The sequence below is a fragment of the Mus caroli genome, unplaced genomic scaffold, assembly GCF_978045245.1.
Source record: "Mus caroli unplaced genomic scaffold, Mus_caroli_1 scaffold_9, whole genome shotgun sequence".
Classification (NCBI taxonomy): domain Eukaryota; kingdom Metazoa; phylum Chordata; class Mammalia; order Rodentia; family Muridae; genus Mus; species Mus caroli.
The window spans coordinates 78,386,133-78,406,930 of NW_028227264.1; the positions used below are offsets into that span (position 1 = coordinate 78,386,133).

The 20,798-nt window shown below is 53.0% G+C and overlaps 1 protein-coding gene across 1 annotated transcript; it reads right to left on the bottom strand.

Moving 5' to 3' along the window:
- Positions 1–1,329: 1,329 nt before the first annotated feature.
- Positions 1,330–20,798, bottom strand: Shc2 (SHC adaptor protein 2). Its single transcript, XM_021174542.2, has 13 exons — positions 20,328–20,798; positions 14,942–15,012; positions 13,744–13,804; positions 13,499–13,618; positions 10,809–10,862; positions 10,634–10,685; positions 10,414–10,540; positions 9,521–9,686; positions 9,359–9,422; positions 7,086–7,250; positions 5,513–5,823; positions 4,332–4,465; positions 1,330–3,403 (listed from the first exon to the last, which is right to left on the bottom strand). The coding sequence occupies exons 1-12, from the start codon at positions 20,727–20,729 to the stop codon at positions 4,337–4,339; spliced, it is 1,722 nt and encodes a 573-aa protein (XP_021030201.1). The 5' UTR covers positions 20,730–20,798; the 3' UTR covers positions 1,330–3,403; positions 4,332–4,336.

Genomic DNA, 20,798 nt, shown 5'->3' on the forward strand with positions numbered 1-20,798 from the left:
CCAGCAGCTCTCTCCAGCACTCCTCAGCCCCATGTCCTTCACCAGTCCCTAGGCAAGCCAGCTTCACATGCGTGGGTGTCTGTGCATGCTCTCACCAGAAGTCCTAGTAGATGAGAGGAGCTCAAAGGATCATGGTGGGATGAGTGGATGAGCTGGTACATGGTTGGATGAGGAAGAGTAGGTGGGGTGTGGATAGGGCTGAAGGTGGGGTAGGTAGATAAACAGATGGGTGAGTGGGTCGATGGATGGATTAGTAGATAGAGAAATGGGTGGTTGAATGGGTGGGTGGATGGATGGATGGGTGGTTGAATGGATGGATGGATGGATTAGTGAATGGGTGGATGGATGGGTGATTGGATGGGTGAATGGGTGGGTGGATGGATGGATGGATGGATGGATGGATTAGTGAATGGGTGGATGGATAAGTGAATGGGCGGCTGGATGGGTGGATGGATGGATGGATGGATTAGTGAGTGGGTGGATGGATGGATGGATGGATGGATGGATGGATGGATGGATGGATTAGTGAATGGGTGGATGGATAAGTGAATGGGCGGCTGGATGGGTGGATGGATGGATGGATTAGTGAGTGGGTGGATGGATGGATGGATGGATGGATGGATGGATGGATGGATTAGTGAATGGGTGGATGGATAAGTGAATGGGCGGCTGGATGGGTGAATGGATGGATGGATGGATGGATTAGTGAGTGGGTGGATGGATGGATGGATGGATGGATGGATGGATGGATATTTGGATTAGTGAATGGGCGGATGGATAAGTGAATGGGTGGCTGGATGGATGGATGGATTAGTGAATGGGTGGATGGATGGATGGGTGGATGGATGGATGGGTGGATGGATGGATGGATGGATAAGTGAATGGGTGGCTGGATGGGTGGATGGATGGATGGATGGATGGGTGGATGTATTAGTGAATGGGTGGATGGATAAGTGAATGGGTGGCTGGATGGGTGGCTGGATGGATGGATGGATGGGTGGATGGATTAGTGAATGGGTGGATGGATAAGTGAATGGGTGGCTGGATGGGTGGATGGATGGGTGGATGGATGGATGGATGGATGGATTAGTGAATGGGTGGATGGATGGATGGGTGGATGGATGGATTAGTGAATGGGTGGATGGATGGGTGATTGGATGGGTGGATGGATGGGTGGGTGGGCATACAAGTGGCTGGACAGAAAGACAAGTGTGAAGAGTAAGATAAGTTAAGAGGTGGATGAGTAAGATAGGCTTTAATTTTTTAAAAAACTTTTTTAAGATTTATTTATTTATTTATTTATTTAATGTATACGAGTACACTGTAGCTATCTTCAGACACACCAGAAAGGCCGTTGGACCCCATTACAGATGATTATGAGCAACCATGTGGCTGCTGGAAATTGAACTCAGGACCTCTGGAAGAGCTCTTAACCCCTGAGCCATTTCTCAAGCCCATTTAAACCCTATTTTTAATAAATGTCTTAAACGTCTTAACCTCTATTCTAGCCCACCACCCGCCAGAGGTAGTGGAAAAGAAATATTAGGATACAGGGGAAGTGGACCTGTTTAGAAATAGTTCTTTGGAGCAAATTCCATCTGTGTTGTCAGGATATATACCAGCAGTCCAGTTCAGTAGTGTCAGGATTGCAAACATGAATCAGCAGTGGTGGCATGACCCAGCAGAAAAAGTCAAGCCTCAGCCACATTGGCACGAGTCAGCAGGAGGGACCAGGACCAGCAGGGACACCAGGAAAAGTTTTCTGCTGTGCCTCTCTCAATGATGTAAAGATCAGCTAAGACTGGAGCCCAGGGATGTGTTACAGAGCTAGATATGTAAGCCTCTGTTACTTTCCTTTGGGTCCTATTTATCCTCTCTCTAAGTACCACGTGCCCTCCATGTGAGTCTGTGTCAGCTGACATCACTCTGCCAATGGGCCCAAGTCTGTGGAAGCGGCAAGAAGCCACCAGAACACCACCAGAAGTTGTTTAGTGTGTTTCTTTCTTATAAAGTCATGACCGACAATGGCCATTAAAGAATAACGAGGTGTACCAATATCACCTAGTGTTGTCCACCATCTGTTGGGTCCTTTTGAACACCATACGTCCTTTTACATGTTTGCTTTAACAAAACATTTTTTATCTGTGTCTGCTTCAGTGAAACATTTCTTCACGTGTCTACCTCAAGCAAAACATCCTCCCACCTGTGTCCACTTCAACAGAAACGTCCCTTCACACGTCTACCTTAGCAAAACGTCCTTTTGCCTGTGTCTGCTTCAGGAAAACACTCCTATACGTGTCTGCCTCAGCAAAACACCATCCAACACACTGACTTTCTAAAGAAACCATGTAAGTTTCCACTTCCATGGGGGATGGCAAGGTGGGTGGTGGGGATGGGACTCTGAGCCTTTCTGTATTTGGAAGAAGAGAGCATCACAGTGACCTATAACTTTGACCTTTATGATGTCTCATGCTTGAGGCAGAAGGAAGCTTTTACTCCCATGCTGGCCCTGGCAGGTACTCCAGAACCCCTTCCCCAGGGGCCCAGTGTGCACAAATCCCTAGGAGGTAAAGCCACAGTGTTGTCAAGAAGGGACTGGGGAAACACCAAACAGGGAGAGAGGCTGATTTATCTTGGAGTAAAACCAGAGGCTTGTTCACTGTTGGTGAACAGGGGGAGGGGCGCAGGGGGGGAGTCCAGACCCCACAGTCCCACCTAGCCGTCTGCTCCAGCCCTAGGGCTCCACAAAGCTTCCCCCTTGCCTCGGTTGCCCACCTGGGAATCCCTAGCAGACATAGCAGGCTCACGCTCAACCCTGTGTTTAATTACAGTTGAAGGTCCAGGCAGGTGACAGCTGGGAAGTGCTGAGTGGATGCCACACCTCACTGAGGTTCCTCTGCCTCTGACTCACCTGGATACCCTACATGCCAGGCAAGCCCCTGGGCTGCTCCCCCATCAGGGATCTGAGACCCAAAAGCACCTTAATCACCCCCCAAAAGCAACAGTGCATCTAGGTCCTCAGAGCCTAGCTAGGGCAGGACACTACCTCTGCCCACACAGAGCTGTCCACGTCACTCTGTGGACACAGCCTGATGTCACTACTCGAACTGGGACCAGAGGCACGGGGCCTGCATTTGGATGTCTTTGTTAAAGGCGACTCGGTCTGTCTTTGGTTTGCACAGCCCTCACCCTTCAGGGTTGGGGCTCAGGCAGGAGCAGAGGCTTGACCCTGACTCTGTCTCACGGGCCCAGCCAGCTGAGCGAGCACAGCTGGGAAAGGCGGCTTCCCGAGGCTCGTGTGGAAGGAGAGGTGGTAACCATTCTGGTTCTCGTGGCTTCAGGATCTGAGAGAAAGGCCTCAGCAAGGGCATCTAGGGGTAGAAGTTGGGCTGAGGACTGTCACCTGTGGGCAGAAAGAGGTGAAGTCAGGGTGACCATGATCAGTATCCACTGAACAGAAAGGCCTCAGCAGTCACGGGCACTCAGCTACCATTGGCCTGGGGCCAAGCTGCTGCTGTGTGCCCCAGGGCAACATTTCAACCTTAACCTCTCTGTGCTGGCAAAGATGCAGGCCTCAGTGCCTGTCTCAAAACTGTATGGTCTAAGAGATGTGCATCGATACCACAGCGACCCTGAGGATCACTTCTAGGTTCACAACTCCTTTGAGGCTAGACTAGAACCTGCCTGAGTGACAGGTGCAGGGCCCGGCACTGTGCAGAGGCATCTGAGAGGCTCATGGGGCCACATCCTCCATGTAAACAGAGCAGTCCTGCCTGCAGCCCTGGCCCCCAAGCAGGAGGAGTCCAGAAGGGGACAGGAAGGAGTTGTTGTCATGGGGATGAAGAACAGCTTGACCTGGCCAGCAGCTCCGGGAAAATTCCATAGTGCCCCCACACACACTTCCCCCTACTCCAGCCCTCACATCCAGCTGCTGCCTCCTGCCCTCCCCAACCACAGCCGGCTCCCTCCTCCTGCTCTGCCCAGACACCCTGAGGTCACCAACTCTCCAGTCCCTCCTCAGTCAGCCCTCCATCCCCTGAGCACCAACAGGCAGCCCAAGGCTAAACCAAAGCCACCTCCACCAGACAGACAGCACACAGTGGGGCCAGAGTCAGACAACTTCAATCAATGACTCTTGAAGGGTGGGTGGCTGCTACCAGAGGTGAGGATCAATCTGGGATGATACCATGCCCCTCAGTTAGCTGTTGCGCTGGCCGCACAGCACAGTGATGCACAGAACAGATGAACTTCATGACGGCGGATCAGTCTTCAAACCCAGGAACCTCACAGATGGCAGGTGTAGCTGCCTGATGCAGATGGCTACTACACACCTGGCTCATGGCTCCCGAGAGACCACTCCCCGCAGATGCAGCTCGCTCTCAGCAGCCACGATGGGCAGCCCGTTCTTCAGGTGATAGTCTATGAGGTGGCTGATGCTCTCAAACAACACATCTTTCGTCCGCACCTGTAGACAGAGACTTCAGCACCCATCCCTGAACGCATCCCACAGGCCATGACCCACCAGCTCAGACGGAGCTTGTCGGAAGAGAAGACTCCACCCCAATGTTCCCAGGTCCTCATGATCACAGGGCTCAGGAGGGCTGAGGCAGGAGAGTGCCTGCTGGGCAAGCATGGGGACCTGAGTTTGAACCCCCAACCCCCATGAGGAACACCTGTGCCAGAGGAACGAGGAGGAAGAAACCCAAGTTCAGCCATGCAGCCATTCAAGAAGCAGTAGGTAGTTTAAAATAAATAAGTAGATGAAAGTTGCCCTTGCGGAGGTCTGGGGTTCAAATCCCCACACCCATGTAGGGGCTTCATAATCATCTGTAACTCCAGTTCTCTGAGAGTACTGCACACAGATGGTACACACCCATACACGTAAGATAATAACAATAACACATTTGAAAAAAAGAAAAATGAACAGAGCCAGGTATGGTGGCACACACCACTTAGTGTGGTGTCCCAGTGTGAGTCCCAGCACTCAGAAGGCAGAGGCAGGAGGAAATCTGAGTTCAAAGCCAGGCTGATCGCCTACAAAGCAAGTTTCATGCCAGACAGGGCTACAGAGTAAGAATTTGACTAAGGGAGTAGTGGTGATTGATTCTGGAAAGGCCCCGACTTGATAACTTATTCAGAGATCCAGATAAATATATCCCAACTGCCACACCTCATTGTGAGGGGCGAGCTCCTTGGGTGGAAATTCTGAGAGGCCGGAGGGGTGGAGGTGCTTCTGCGAACCCCAAAATGCTTTACAAACTAGAAATTCCTTTGAAAGATTTTATTATTGTTTTTAGACAATGTTCTCACCCTGAAGTCCTACGCTAACCTCAAACTTATAGCAATCCTCCTGCCTCCGTTTTCTAAGTGCTAGGATGACAGGTCTGAGTGACCACCCTTGGATAAAACATTCTTTAACTGGAAAATGTTTTAACAAGTGGTTACTTCCATACTAAAGGGTCCATTATCTAAAAACACAGCCCCAACCCCGAAGCCTAAAGTGCCAGCTTACCACACCCTCGGGGTCCACCAGCAGCAGGTGCTTGGGCTGCCCCGCGTGCATGCCTGTGAGGACATACTGCCCCGGGTTGGTGACGCTGTCTCTCACAAGGAAGTCCCCATCGGCCCGAAGCAGCTTCTCTGCAGCCCGACGGCTCATTCGTCCGTGGTACCAGGGCTCCTGCCTCAATTGCTCCTCTGTGGGTGCAATGGGGGCCCTGCGGGTAGGGGGGCTGGGCCACTGGTCCTCCAGAGGGGGTGGGGCTGCAGTGATGCCGGCTGCCACTGAGCACGCGTGCAACTTCAGGGCATCTTCAAAGGGTCCTGTGGGCCATTTTTTTTTTCCTATTGCTGGGATAGCACCTGAGCCATCATGCTTGCCAGGTAGGCACACTGCAGAGCCACTAACCCAGCCCCTTGGTAGGGGATTTTAGGCAGGGGCTCCATCCCCTGACCATGCCCCCAGTCCTTGTTTTACTTTTGACAAGGTTTCACAAACTTGCCAAGGTTAGCCTTAAATTCTCTCTTCTTTCCTCATTCTCTCATTTAGCTGGAATGAGCTGTGTTCAGCACAAGCCAGGCCCTGAGACTTTCTAGCCCCAACCTGGTATTGGGCACAGCCTCTGCAGCTTCAGCCCTAATGCTGAATCAGCAGGTCTACCGGTTCCAATCACCGCCAAAACTGTTTTCAGGGGAAGTTGAGACACACCAGCACTCCCTTCCCCCCACTACTGAGCCAGATTCCCCCACCCCTACCCCCTTTTCACTGCCCTCTACCCCATGTGTGCCTCATTGCAGACCACATCTATGCCATGAGCTGACTTGGCAAGAGTAAGAGGAGTTGCCTCGCGTCCAGACTTCTGTGGAGCTGACACTGTTCTAGGTCAGGTGACCTCCCCGCCAGCCTCAGGACCCTCGAGGGACAGGGAGGAGGCAGGAAATGACACAAATCGGCCCCCAAGTGTCTGACACAGGAGCCCCACCATAACCCTGCTGTCTCCCTGGCCAAGGGCTAACTGGAAACCCACCTCCCCTCCCTGTGAAAGTCAGGCAAGTGGCTGTCACTCAGGGGCCGGCTGCCTCTGCAGGGAGCTCTGTCTAACCTGCTTTCCCACTGTGAGGAGCCCACATTCTGCAGCCACTGCCACAAGTACAGCAGCATGCACTCAGTAGGTTGTAATGCTCACACCCCAGTTGTAATGCTAAGAAGGTACGGTGGCCGGTGGCTGGAAGATACACCACTTCTCCTCCAGCAGCAGGATGGGGCTCTCTAGTGAGTGGGCTGCCCTCCAGGCTGGGGTTTCCGGAGGAAAAGGGCAAATCAGCTCTCCCACACCCACACGAGACCCTGAGGTGAGATTAAAACAACCTGAGATCTCCTGGCCAACTAGATGGGAACTGACAGGCCCTGCTGACAGGAGGTCTCGGAGGCTCTCCCCTGAGCCCATGGCAGAAACCGGGCTGCCCAGAGACTTGCTTAGGCCTGGCAGAGGAAGTCTGTCCCTAGATAACTGAGGTTCAGTCTGAGCCCCTCAACCCTTTGTATTCCCACGCAATCCCAGGTCAGATGGGGACAGGCCACGCACGCATGTCAAACAGGTCCTTCTTGGGGCTGTCCTCAAGCTGTAGAGGTGCCTCAGCGATGTCCTCAAGCTCCACAGCATCCAGGCCCTGGGTATTGACATACAGGTGCTCCTCGTAGTCATGTGGCCCTCGGGCATCTGCCTGCACGTAGCCATCCCCCGGTGGGGCTAGGGAGGACAGATGGCAGCGGGTCAGGCAGAAACCCAGAGGATCTGGGGGCAGCGAGGACAATGAATCAACAAGACCCAGAGGGAGGCGGCAGGAGTGGGCAGGTGTGCCCTCTGTGTCACTCCACGGGGGCCAAACCGAGGCTTCCCACAGGAGTCAAGAGCCACAACGTGCTCCAGCTGGGACAGAGGCTGGCCACGTATGCAAGTTTGAGCCAGAGCCCAGATATGCTACAAGAAGGCAGCTCTCTGGCCAAGAGGGAGAGGGAGGGAGCTCCAGGCTCCAAAGAGCTGGATGCTGAATAACACCGACCCTCTGTTTAAAGAGTAACAGTCGTGGCTCAGGCCACTGTGTGACCTGCCACATGGCTGGGCTAGGACCACTGTTACTCCTACTTTAAAATCAGAGGCCTCCTCCTCACTCCTCATTCTGAGTGTGTGTGTGTGTGTGTGTGTGTGTTGTCTCACTGAACCCCAAACTCTCATTAAGCTAGAATGGTTGGCCAGTGAGCCCGAGAGATGCTCCTGTCTGTCTCCCCAGTGCTGGAACTCTGGACATGGACCACATTGTTCAGCCTTTAGCTCAGTGACAGCAATCAAAGTCACATCTTTGTGCTGTCTTTTTTCCTTGTACTTACTCTGAATAGCTCTCAGTCTCCTGACAGCTGTTCACACCCTGCCAGGTCCCACACCACATCTTCACCCACCCAGGGGTAGCCAGATATCCTGTCCCCTCAGCCTCACCCTTGGGGTCGCTAGGGGTTATGCTGACAGAATAAACAACCTGACTTGCATTTCTCCCATCTAAGCTCAGCTGAGCAGATTTTTCAGAGCCCAGGGATGTTCCAGGTACTTCTCAGAATCCCAGGCAGGAAGTGAGGACTGGAAAGTACTAGCTGTGACCAAGCCCTCCTGGGCCATTGTGAACCCTGTCTTGCCACCCGCCTTTCTGTAACACTGAGGACACCATAGCTCTGCCCTCCAAGAACCCAGACATGTCACATAGTCTCTGTAAAACTGGGAGACTAAGAGCTTAGTCATAAAATACTGATGGCAACTAAATGCAAACCCAGAGTCTGGCAGAATGTAGCAAGCTCAAGGTTAGCTGGGCTGCAGAATCAGACGTATCTCAAAGGGGGGTTTGTTTTGTGTGTGCTCATCTGTCATCCCAAAACTCAGCGGGGTGGGGGAGGCAGGAAGGTCAAACGTTCAGGGCCATCCTAGGCTACATAATAAATCCAAGACCAGCCTGGGCTACAAGGTATCCTATCTCAAAAAAAAAAAATCTGAGAGTGAGAGAGCGTGAGAAGTCCTAAGATCTGTGAACACTGACCTGTGGGTGCTGAGGGAGGAGCCAGCCAAAGCCACAGTCCCAGGAGGGAGAGGCTAGTAAGGCATCGAGGGAATCCCTGTCACGTTCACGGGGGGCCCATCCACCCGGGATCGAGTGGACAGTCCTCACACAGAGAAGTCACATTGCCTTGTGAGGAGGCGCAACTGTCCAGTCATGAAATGACAAGAGGTCTGCAGTGTGCAGGAATGGGAAGACTTCAGAAAGAGCTGTCACTTGGACAAAACGTCAAGTGTACCAACTGAGCGTGTGCTCCATCTGGACATCCTGGGAAGTAATTCATCATCTAAGTACTCAAGTGTGCACGGAGAATTCTGGAATGCCCCAGAGTAATTAGCCACTAGTCAGGGATCAGGGCAGGAGACAAAGTCTCGTAGGAGGGCAATGTCTCCTGGAGTTTAGAAAAGTTCAATATATCCCCAATTGCAATGACCTCATCATGGGAAGCAATAAAGAGGGGAGGGGGCAGGGAGGGGGAGGGGAGGAGAGGGGAGGGCTGGGGGCACACAGCCTGCAAGACACAGTGACACACACAGAGCTTCCCTGGGGACAGGGTAGAGCACACAGCCTGCAAGGCACAGTGACACACACACAGTGCTTCACTGGGAACAGGGTGGAGCACATGCCCTGCAGGGCACAGTGACACACAGAGGTTCTCTGGGGACAGGGTAGAGCACCCCAGTCTGCAGGACACAGTTACATGGAGGGAGGGACATGGAGGGCAGGGAACAGTTTCTGAGAGTCTAAAACAACCTACCTGCACCAGAGGGGCCCATGTCCCAAGGCAAGCCACGGGCATCTCTCCATGCTGGTGTCATTCCCTGCAAGAGAGGCGTGGTGACCCTGCTATGTCCCAGGCCCACTTCCCACCCACCCCAAGGACAGCTCCATGTTCCTTCTGGCTCCACAGGAGGCTGACCTGTCCAAGGCCTCCGAGTGTCGCCAGTGCACAGGGCTGTGTGACAGCCAGTCTGGAGTCCACCAGCCCGCCCAGAGGTGGCTCCTTTCCTGGAATGCTGTTGTAGTAATTGTGGTCTGCAGCAGTCTCATCATCTCCCCAGGCCAACTCCTCCAGCCCAGTCAGCCTGCGGGCACAGAGCAAGGCATCTATGTTAGAGCACTGGGCCCTCCCTTCCCGAACCCCACCTCCATCCATCAGCCAGGCCTTCCCCTGGTAACAGTGGTGTCAGGAGCCATAATCTATGCGGTGGGAGGTGGTGCCCTGTCCAGAATATTGGCATGACCAGCAACAGCTGTTTGTACAAGACCCAATGTCAGGATGCAGCAGGCAGTATCCCATGTGTAGGATATCCCTCTCAGCTGCTATGAGGAGGCTCACGCCTCAAGAGTAAGTACAACAGGGGGCTGGTGAGATGGTTCAGTGGGTAAGAGCACCGACTGCTCTTCCAAAGGTACTGAGTTCAAATCCCAGCAACCACCCATAATGAGATCTGATACCATCTTCTGGTGCGTTTGAAGACAGCTACAGTGAACTTATAATAATAAATAAATCTTTGGGCCGGAGCAAGTGGGGTTGGCCAGAGCAAGCAGAGGTCCTAAGTTCAATTCCCAACAATCACATGAAGGCTCACAACCATCTGTACAACTACAGTGTGTACTCATATACATAAAATAAATAAATCTTTAAAAAAAAAAAAAGAGTACAACGGGGCTGCCACCTGCCAGCCCTTGGTCTAGATGATATAAGTGAAAATAGAGGGACACAAGGGACTGGGTAACAGAAGGAAGGCCCAGCCTGTCTTTGGAGGATCCAGCTAGCAGCCTGGCCCAGGAAACCTGGGTTCTCTTTACCTTTCAGGGGGCACTACAGCCTTGGGTGGGCTGTGCAGGTATTGCTTGAAGCGCAGCTCAAAGGCTTGCCCTACGGTGCTGATGACGCTCTGGGCAAGACCTTCACAGCATTCCAAGATGTGGCAGGCTGGGGAGGTCACAGTGTCAGTGTGCCTGTGACCCTCCAGCACAGCCCTGCTCCAGGCCCAGGGCCCTGAGCCCCCTCCACAATCCAGCTCACCTCTCTGGTTGATGGGGTCCTTGGCCACATAGGCCACATAATCAGTCATGTCCTAGAGAGACGGGTAGGAGACACTAACAGGGTTCGGCTCCCTCGAGGGGCAGAGGACCCAGCAGGTGGGGCCTGGGAAGGTTGCAGGGACTTGGGGCCCAGAAGTTCACCCATCCCATCTTACCGTGTCACCACCCGAGGCGAAGGAAATAGACTGCATATGATGGTTGGCGATGATCTGTGAGGACAGGAGGCAGGCATGCTCACATTCAGTCACTGACAGCCCTGGCAGGTGAGCCACAGCCACAGGAGAGATACACATGGGGGGTGAGGGGTCCTTCTTTCTGACTCTTGTCTGTCTAACATAGCTTGGGCCCGAGAGTCCCACCTGCATCTCAAGCCCCCATGAGGACTGGACGGGCCTAAGGAGAGGACAGGAAGGCCAGGTCCTGGGGTCACGTGATTATGTACCCACCTGAGTGTAGACAGGGAAACACCCTTACACATAAATACACAAACACTCCAAACAACTCATCCCAGGCTCAACCCTCCCGATATAGACCAGCCACGTGTTCATCTGCATTCATTTACATGGCCCCACCCTATCTGTGGCCTGCCACTCAGGTTCCTAAAGTTGTATAGGGATTTGATTTCCTCAGAATTGAAACACTCCCTCCTGGAGGAAAGAGAGAAGAGTGGGAAGGAGGTAGGACTGTGGAGGAGAGAGGAGGTGTGATGAAGAGTGGGGAAGGAAGAGAGGGGAAGGAGAGGAGGTATGGGGAGAAGGGAGGAGTGAGGAGGAGGGTGGAGTGGGTAGAGAGAAGGTGTGAGGGAGGAGGAAAGAATGGGGAAGAGGGAGGAGTGGGGAGGAGGGAGGGGAGAGGAGAGAGGTGTGGGGAGAAGAGAGTTCCTAAGATTCAAAATAACAAAACCCATGGGTCTCAGGAAGCTGGGCCTGTGCTCCTAGTGAGTGCTCCTCGTGAGTGCTCCTCGTGAGTGCTCCTAGTGAGTGCATCTTCCTTAGCTGAGCCTTCAGCCAGACCCGGCTGGCTCAGCAGGTAAGTGCACTGACTGCTCTTCCGAAGGTCCTGAGTTCAGATCCCAGCAACCACATGGTGGCTCACAACCACCCATAATGAGATCTGACGCCCTCTTCTGGTGTGTCTGAAGACAGCAACAGTGTACTTTTTTTATAATAATAAGAGCGAGCAGGGCCAACCTGAGTGAGTGAGGTTGACTGGAGCAAGCAGAGGTCGTAAATTCAATTCCCAACAACCACATGAAGGCTCACAACCATCTGTACAGCTATAAAAGAGTGGTCTCCCTTCACTAATATCAGCAGCAGGTTTCGAGCCCCTTCCATGTGGTGGACTGAGCTGTCTGTCTTTGGTGGGACAGAGCTCCCCCCACCCCCAAACCTTCCAGACCCCCTGACTCAATAGCCAGCCGGATTCTGGAGCTGGTGCAGGGGGAGACTCACATCCAGCTAAGTGTGAAAAAGCCCCCCTATGCCCGGGATCCCACACCTAACACTACCAACTGAGCCCCAGCCACAAGCATGCTTCTTTGGCACCAGTCCTGCCTCATGTCTGATGTGAGCTGCCTTCTGCCCCACAGCATGTGCCTTTGCCAGCACTGCTAGAAGCATCGGAGATGCATGGATTGAAGGACCCCTCACTGCAGGACGATGTGTGGGGTCACTGTTTATAGCCACAGGCTGCACCTTGTTGCTGATACAGTTTCAGCTCAGACTTCCTTGAATCCCAGATCAACCAGGGCAAAGTGAGAATTTGTGCCCACATAGGAGACGCAGGCCTGACCAGGGGTTGGAGTTGGTTGTACCTGGGGTTAGTATTAGAAGCCAGGTTAAACACAAGCACTATGGCCCATGCCTTTAATCTCACCACAGGCAAGTAGGTTTCTATAAGTTACAGGCCAGGCAGGGCTACAAGGTGAGAGTTTGCCTCCAAACAAAGAAGTAGGGTTGAGGTGGAGGTTGGAGTTAAGGTAACCAGAATTAAAAACTGGGCTTTGGGCTTCATGGATAGAATTGGGGTACTGGCTATTGTTGGCGTCAAAGTCTTCCTGCAGCCATCTTAGCTGTGTGTCCCCCACAGTGAGTCCCTCAGCAGGGGCTGGCCACTCTGCCTCTCAGCTCTGTTCTTACTACAGTCCCTTCCCCACCCCCAGCCCTGTGAGTCCTGGCCACAGCCCCTCTTGCCAGGACAACTGCTCAACTGGCCCTGGCACTGCCCCCTCAGTGTCTGGCACTTAAAACAATGCCATTGTCTCTACTCTAGGGACAGACCCCAAAATCCTCTCCCAGGGTCATGCTGTCCTTTCCCACAGTAGATGCCTCTCCTCGAGGGGCCAGCCCAGCATCCCTCTCATCCCCATATCCAGGGAAAGCCCAAACAGTCCAGGAATGCTGTGTTCTGAGAACAGTCCCTGGCTGCAACCCACTCCAATCCAAGTAAACTTCTGGACCACTGTGGATAGATCTGCCTAGTGGTGGCACTGCCCTGCATAAAGGCAAGCAGACCACTCAGATCCCGGCTACTGGAGACTTTGTACCCATGATGACTCCCATGCCCTGGCTCTACCTCAGTAGGATATTTCTGGACATTTTAAGGGTTCTGCAGATTATAGGCCAGGCCTGCTAAGAGAGTGTGGTTTAGGGCTTTGAGGTTGGCTGGGGGCTGAGGGTGGGGCTGTGGGTGGAGCTGAGGGCGGGGATGGGGCTGTGAGTGAAGCCAAGATCAGGATGTGGGCAGGGTAGATGGCAGGGTTGTGGGCTGGGCAAAGGTGGACTGTGGGTGAGGGTACCAGAGCTGCTGCAGGGTGGTGTGCAGGGTGGAAGGCAGCGACTCTCACCTGGCGGGTGGCAGGAACAGACAAGTTAAGGCCGTCCACGGAGATGTTGACTGAGATGCTCATGCCGGCGAAGCGCAGGTTGCTTTTCCCCAAGATGGAGGCCAGAGCCTTGTTGGGGGCCTGGGAAGGTACAGTGAGCCACCTGCATGAGATGCCTGGGACCAGAGGGGCTCTGGGTAGCCACAGTGTTCCCTTCAGCCTCCCAAGACACATACCAGCTCTGCAGGACCACAGCCCACACCCACCTTCTTCTTCCAGGAGCCCCGGACACCGGGCACAGCCTCATGGAGCCGATTGATGGCTTCCCTATGGGAGAATGAGATCCTACTTAGAAACGACAGGTCTAGAGCTAAGAGACGAGCAATAGGAAGCCAGGCATGATTATCCCTTTGCTCATGAGGCAGAGAGGCAAGAAGATCATAAATTCAAAGCTAGCCTGTGATTCATAGCAAGTCTGAAGCCAATCTCGGCTTCATGAGGGCAAGGTAACAAATTATAAACCTGGCTGGCAGTAGAGATAGGATACAGGGCTGATGGGAAGTGAAAAGTCCTGTGTACCTAGTGTCCAGCATGGGTAAGTGGACATACAGTATGGTCCATCCACCCACTGGAGTATTACTCAGCCCTGAATAGGAAGGAACAAGGGTCTGACATACACCACAACATGAACAGACTGAAAAGACAGTGATCAGTGAAACATTGTGGTTAATGTTAATTGTCAATGTGACAAAATATAGAATCCTCAGGGTTGGACCTCAAAGAATATCTGTGCAGGACCACTGTGGGTGGTACCATCCCCTAGGCAGGGGAACCTAGACTGTGTAAGAGTAGACAAAGCAAACTGAGCATAAACACGTTTACACTAATTTATCTCTCTGTGTTCATTGTTATGAATGTGATCTACTCGAGCAGATTTAATTTTATTATTTATTATTTATCACAAACATATGAGCAGATTCCTCAAGCTTCTGCCTTCCTATAATACACGGAAGGAGCTGAATAAACCCTGTCTTCCTTGACTTGCTTTTGTCAGGGTGTTATCACAGGGGCACAAAGAGTGGCTAAAACAGAGACACAAGGCCACAGAGTGGGACTCCATGCTAAGAAATGCCCAGAGACAGGAGGTGGATTTGTAGGTGCTGGGTAAGTTGGAGGGTAGATAACTGTTCATGAGAGCAGGGCTTCCTTTTAGGGTGTTTGAATGTTCTAGAGCCAATGTTCAGATAAGGTGTCTATAAAATACTATGCAGAGATATGTTAAAGCCAAGAATTGCAGTGGGCAGGAGTGGAATGTTGGGGCAATAAATCTACTGTTTTTGTTTGTTTCTTGGGACAGTCTATAGCCTAGGCTAGCCTAGTCATGGCTAACCTCCTGCCTCTGGCTCCCAAATGCTGGGATTCCAGGTATGAGCCAACACACCTGGCCCCATCCCGAGGCCTCACCTCGTCACCTGTGTTCGGGTGTTGAAATCCAGGGAGCGCATGGATCGAAGCACCTCAATGCAGCCCATGTACTGGGGGAAGAAAGGATGGTCAATCAGCAGGCAGAGCCCAGCCTAGGAGCTCCCTCAGACAATGCTACTTTCTCTCTAGGCATCCAGGGTTCTTCTCCTTCCCTGACAGCTACAGCCATTGCCCCAGGACCTTTGCATTCAGTGTTCTGGATGTACCCTCTCCCACCTAACATTGAGCCCCATCCAGGCCCAATCCCAAGGCTCAGTTTCATTGTCCAAGCTGTGACACTGGATGGTGGCATGCATGTTCAAAGAGTCCAGTCGCCACCCACATGGTTGGCAGATGATCCAGACAGGGACCATCTGGCTGGCAAAGATGCAAACATCAGCCATCTGCCCTCCACAGAAACCTCATAGAGCAGAAACTCTAGTTCAGTTAGGAGAGCTCTTACCCAGCATGCATTAGGCCCTGGGCTAATCCCACAAATGTGGTGTGATGGCACACACCTGTCCTCTGAACACCAGGGTGAAGGAATAGACAGGGGGATCAGAAAGTGAAAGTCACCTTCCGCTATAAAGGGGGTCTGAGGCCAACTTGGGGTACAAAGACCCTGCCTCAAAAGAAAAAGAAACATTGTAGACTAGAAAAAACATCTTTGTGGAAAGGAACACACAGTCAGAGGAACACAGGAGGAAGACCAAAGTGGAACCTTTAGCATGTCCACCACCCAGCTTCCAAGCTGGAAGGGAAGCCAGAATGGGGGTGCACACCTGTCTGTCATCCCAGCACTCGGGACAGAAAGGAGGAATGTAGCTAGACGAGGAAGTGCGTGTGTGTCTGGCATCCTGTTCCAGCTGAATTCACTAAAAGCAAACAAATAGCTTTGCAGCCCAAGTTGATACCCTCGTGTGGGACATGTGGACACTAAGATCTACTGGTGCTCTCTGGAAGTTTACATCAACACCAGCTGCCCTCTGCTTGGAGAGGCTGAACATACGTGGCACGTGGGAGACTACGGCCAGCCGCTGTAAGAGACAACTTATTTTTATCAATTTATATGAAATGATCTCCACATGTTGCTGGGTAACACGTGGGAAGAGGGAGTCATCATGAGACATCCGAGTGACTCGACATGAAGGAACACGTGATACATGCTCACCCGCAGCTTGCATTTGCAGGTCCGTGGACTTCAGTCAGGGGTGATGAATCATAAGTCACCCCTGTGATCCATCACCCATGCGATGGGAATGGGGTCTCAGAAGCACATAAGCCTTGGATGTGTCCCTGGTAGTTATCTAAGGTGATGTGAATATCCAGGGTGCAAGGCCAGGAGCTGGAGGAAGGGACCTGAGTCCCAAACCAGGGTGCTCACCATGTGAAAGGGTACAAAGCACTCAGGCCAAGCCCAGCTCAGAGCCACCAGAAAGGAGAGTCTGTGCTGTCCGTGTCACTGGGTCCTCGGGGCAGTGACCATGGGAAGGAAGTAAAAAGGGAGGAGCCAAGCAGGTGGAACAGCAGAGCCCAGGGCAGAAGTGGGAGTCAGAGTGTGGCTGGCACGGGGACCAAGTGGAAGAGACAAGGCAAATGAAGGCTAGGAGGCCAAGGCCACCCAAGCCTGCTCTCATGACGCCACAGGGCTCATTCACTCTGAACGGAAGAGGTAAGGGGGAGCTACAGACAGTTCAGATCCCCAGCACTCACATTAAAAGGGGGCCATTGTAGTACACACTGATAATCCCACCATTGGAGACACAGAGACAGAGGCATTCCTGCAACTTGCTTGCTGGCTAGCCTCTCCCAACTTGTGAGCTCCTGGCCAGTTGAGGGTGCATGTGCACACACACACATGCACGCATGCACTCAAGCACACACACTAAGGGGAGGAGCACTGTGCTACAGGGGACAGAGCAAGCAACCACATCACACAGCCACCATCAGTTGCCATGCCGCCTCAGGACACAAATCTGCAAGGGCCCCAGTCGGTTTGCTTCCGGACCCACAAAGCCCTATTCTGGCTGGTCAGTCAGGGAAAGCTTCGTGAATACGGCTCACAGGAAAGGAAACCCTTTCTCCAGGACCACAGCCACCAGCAGAGGAGCTAGCTAACGACTGCCAAAGGAGAAGGTCTCCAGACACAATATGACAATTCCCACAAGGATAGGACTTAGAACACTAGAAATACTTCCATCCACTTTCTAATGGCCAAAGACCAGGACCTAGGTCTGCTGGGACTGAGCTGCCTCTGAAGGCTACAGAGGCTCTCCTGCCTCTCGCAGACATCCAGTGGCCAGTCTTCTGTGTCCTTTGGTTTGTAGCTACACTGCTCACTCGGCTGAACTGTCACAGCCTCCTTCCCTGTCCCCCTATGGGATTTCTAAGGACAGCAGTCATCCGACTAGGAACTTAACCTTTCCTAGTTCAAGCCCATCTCCCCCAAGTGTGGAGTCCCAGACAGGCATGAATTTGGAGAGAGACCTCTCACCCCGTACAAATGCCCACTTATGTCTCACTACCTTAGCATCCCTGACTGTCAGGACCTGAAGACTTCCCATGGGCTGTCTTCTTGTATATTTACTGTCTGTTTCTCCCATTGCAACTGAAGCCTTGGCAGGCAGGGACCAGAGAGTTCCCATGTCCTCCACAAGGGTAGTACTTCACAATGGCTGGTCCAAACACCACACTGCTTACACCTCAACATCTGGAACCCCAAAAATGGCAGTTTCTGGATTCTTCACATGTATCCACCAGACAGGACAGGGACCTGGAGGGTCCAACTGCGGCATCAGTGGGGTACTCTCACACAGTGTGACACCAGAACCCAGAAATTCCAAACCATCAGGACACACAGGAGAAAGGGGACATAAGCCAGACCCAGAATGTGAGGTGGTTGACAGAGGCCACCCAGATCCTGCACGTGCATGGGCCAAGAAGCTAGAGGAAGATCTAATGGGCAGACATCCCACAGAGCCATGACCCAGGCAATCACCCAGAGGATTCAGTGTCAAGGCAGCAGTGCAGGAGGGTTATCAGTTATCAAGGCTACTGCAACAAAGTACCACAGTCAGGACAAACAGAACACAGCAGGAGTTCTTTATCACTCCCTGCTGCAGGCTGCTCCATCGTGCAGACAGCACTCTTCCTCTGAGGCTCCACAGAGGGTCCCCTTCTTCCAGCATCTGGGGGTTCTCAGAGTGGACCTCGGCTTGTAGCTCTTGTCTTTTGTTCCAGCCTCTACCCCTACTCTTAGCTGTTCTGTTTTGTCTTGTGACAAGGTCTCACATGGCCCAGGCTAGCCTCAAACTCACCTCTACACAAGAATAACCTTGAATTCCTAATCCCCTTGCCTCTACCTTCCCAGGACTGGGATGACAGGTGTGCGCCACCATTCCTGGCCCCTTTTTGGCTTTTATGTCTCAGTCATTGCAAGAGGACCCACCCTGCTCCAGTACAACCTCATCTGAATTCATTACAGCTACAACAAACCTACTGTGGCTGCTCTTTGCTACTTGTGAGTTCTTTCTCCCGCCCTTTATCCCCCTGACCCCATTTCATCCCCGAGAAGAGAAAGAAAGAGTTGAGAGAGATCCCTAAATCTAACTTCTTTGCTTTTGTTTGTTTTGAGCACAACTACTTACACACAGCAACCAATTCTCCTGAACGACCACCAACCACCAACCCGCCTCTCGGGGCCTAGCATGTATATACCCTCTGAAAAGTTCCCAGAATCCCAAACATTGCACAATCACAGAAACTACAACTGACAAAACCACGCCTCTGCTAGAGCATGAGGCAAATCATAGTCAGCTGCTGCAGACAGTTCACTGCAGCCCCACATCCCAACAGCTAGCATGAAGACAAAAGCATATTGTTTTATAAGATTTCTGTATTTTTTAAAGAAACCAAAATTCCAAAATTGTCACTAGACGTATTTCCTTTTTTATTTGTTTTTTTTTTTTTTGTCTTTGTGTGTGTGTTTATAGATGATTCTGAAACTTGCTATGTAGACCAGGTTGGCCTTAAACTCATACAGATCCTCCATCCTTGCCTTTCCAAGTGCACCATGCCTTTCTTCCTTTAGCTTTTGAGATGGGTCTGGCTATGTAGCCCAGGCTGGCCTAAACTATTGATGATCCTCCTGCTTCAGCCTCCTGAATGATGCTGGGACTACAGGTGTGCTCCACTAAATTCACTTCCAAATAAGGTCCTATTTGGAAGATTCCCCAAGACAGAGAATATTGGAGACTCAGAGGAGCCTGGGGAAGGGAGAAGTAACATGGTGGACACTGATGGGAAAAACAAAGACACAAAGAGAGATCACCCTCCCAGCATCCTGGTGCAGGACATCCAACAAACAGCATTCTGAGATCATGTAGCACTTCGTCAACAGTGGTGGGCAGGAAGCCAGACTGGAGTGCCTGAGGTGAGCACTACACACCAGCTTTCTCTCAGCTCACCTTCACACACTGCACACACCGGCAGATGCTTGGATCGGAGAAGATAAAATGTCCCCAGTGACTTGAGGGCACGTGGTACACCATCCCCCACACCTCACCCCTTGCAAAGGTCACAATAGAAACCTGGGTAGGGGCTGGGGCTAAGCAGATACAGAGTTCCAGAGTTCGACTAACATGAAAAGGGCTGAGCTCCATCCCCAGCATCATAGAGAATGGGTGTGGTGGTGCATGACTGTCACCCTGGCTCTTGCAAAGTGGAAGCAGGAGGATCAGGAATGCAAGGTTATCCTCAGCTACATAGTGACTTCCAGGTCAGCCTGAGCTACATGAGACCCCGTTTCAAAAACAAAACAAAGAACAAAGGTCTGGAAGTGGTGACACTCATCTTAGCATCCCAATATTTGGGGTTGATAAGGCAGAATGATGGCCTGCAGCTGGAGATCACAATCCTCTGGCCAATCCCTACCCCTTTCCATCTCTGCCAAAATAAAGGGGATAAACATAGCCAGGCCCCTTCACTTCATCGGCTCTGATGTGGAATTTGGAACCCTGAGCCCTGAGCTTGAGTCCCCACTATAAGCCTGCAAAGTTGCTTTCTTCGGGGTTAGGGAACCCTCGGCTACCTAGTCCTTATCTTAAGGACTCTCCCACCCAATAGCGGGGGGGGGGGGGCGGGGGGGCTAGCCTGCGCATGCGTGTGTCCCCCACCTGCGCCCTCTCCCCGCCCCTCCCCACGTGACGCCGTGAGAACCCGGACCCCAGCGCCTGCGAGTGGGGGCGGCCGAGAAGCGCGCGTACTGGAGACTGGGTTCCTGGGTTGTGGGGAGCGCTCACTTGGCTCTTGGGATCCAAGAGACCAAACTGGGGGTGGGGGCGGTCCCAGACCACGGCGCGCCGGGAAAGAGGCTGAGCGCACTCACCCGAACGATGTAAGAGACCCCGGGCCCCAGGACCCTGGCATCGGGGTGCAGCCAGCCGTGCGCCGGCTTGTGAATGAAGCCGCCCTTGCGCACCCACTCGTCGGCGACATCCGGAGTCACCCGCGCGCCGCGCGTCCCCGAGCCCCGGCAGCGGCCGAGAGCGGGCAGCGGACAGGGCGCGGCGCAGCGCGGTTCGCAAGCGCCCAGCACAGCGGCCAGCGCGGGGACCCCGGGCTCCGGCTGCGCCTCTGCCACCCCCGCCACGCGCGCCGCTGCGGGACCACGGCCCAGGAAGCTACCCGGCGCTGCGAACTTCCACTGCGGCATCCGCGGCAGCAGTGCGCAGAAGGTGGTGGGCGCCTCGGGCTCGGGGGCCGCGCGGCCACCCGGACCCTGCGTCATGGCCGCGGCCGCCGAGGAGCCCCGGCTGAGCCTGGTCCAGAGCCGTGCGCTCCTCCCCGCCGAGTGATG

Bases quoted from the DNA above. Each gene is read 5' to 3' on its own strand.
- Shc2 (XM_021174542.2), bottom strand. From the start codon at position 20,729: ATGACGCAGGGTCCGGGTGGCCGCGCGGCCCCCGAGCCCGAGGCGCCC. The intron at 10,863-13,498 runs GTGAGAGTCGCT...CTGTCCTCACAG, and splicing joins CTGTTCCTGCCACCCGCCAG to ATCATCGCCAACCATCATAT. The intron at 4,466-5,512 runs GTAAGCTGGCAC...CTCTGTCTACAG, and splicing joins TGGTGGACCCCGAGGGTGTG to GTGCGGACGAAAGATGTGTT.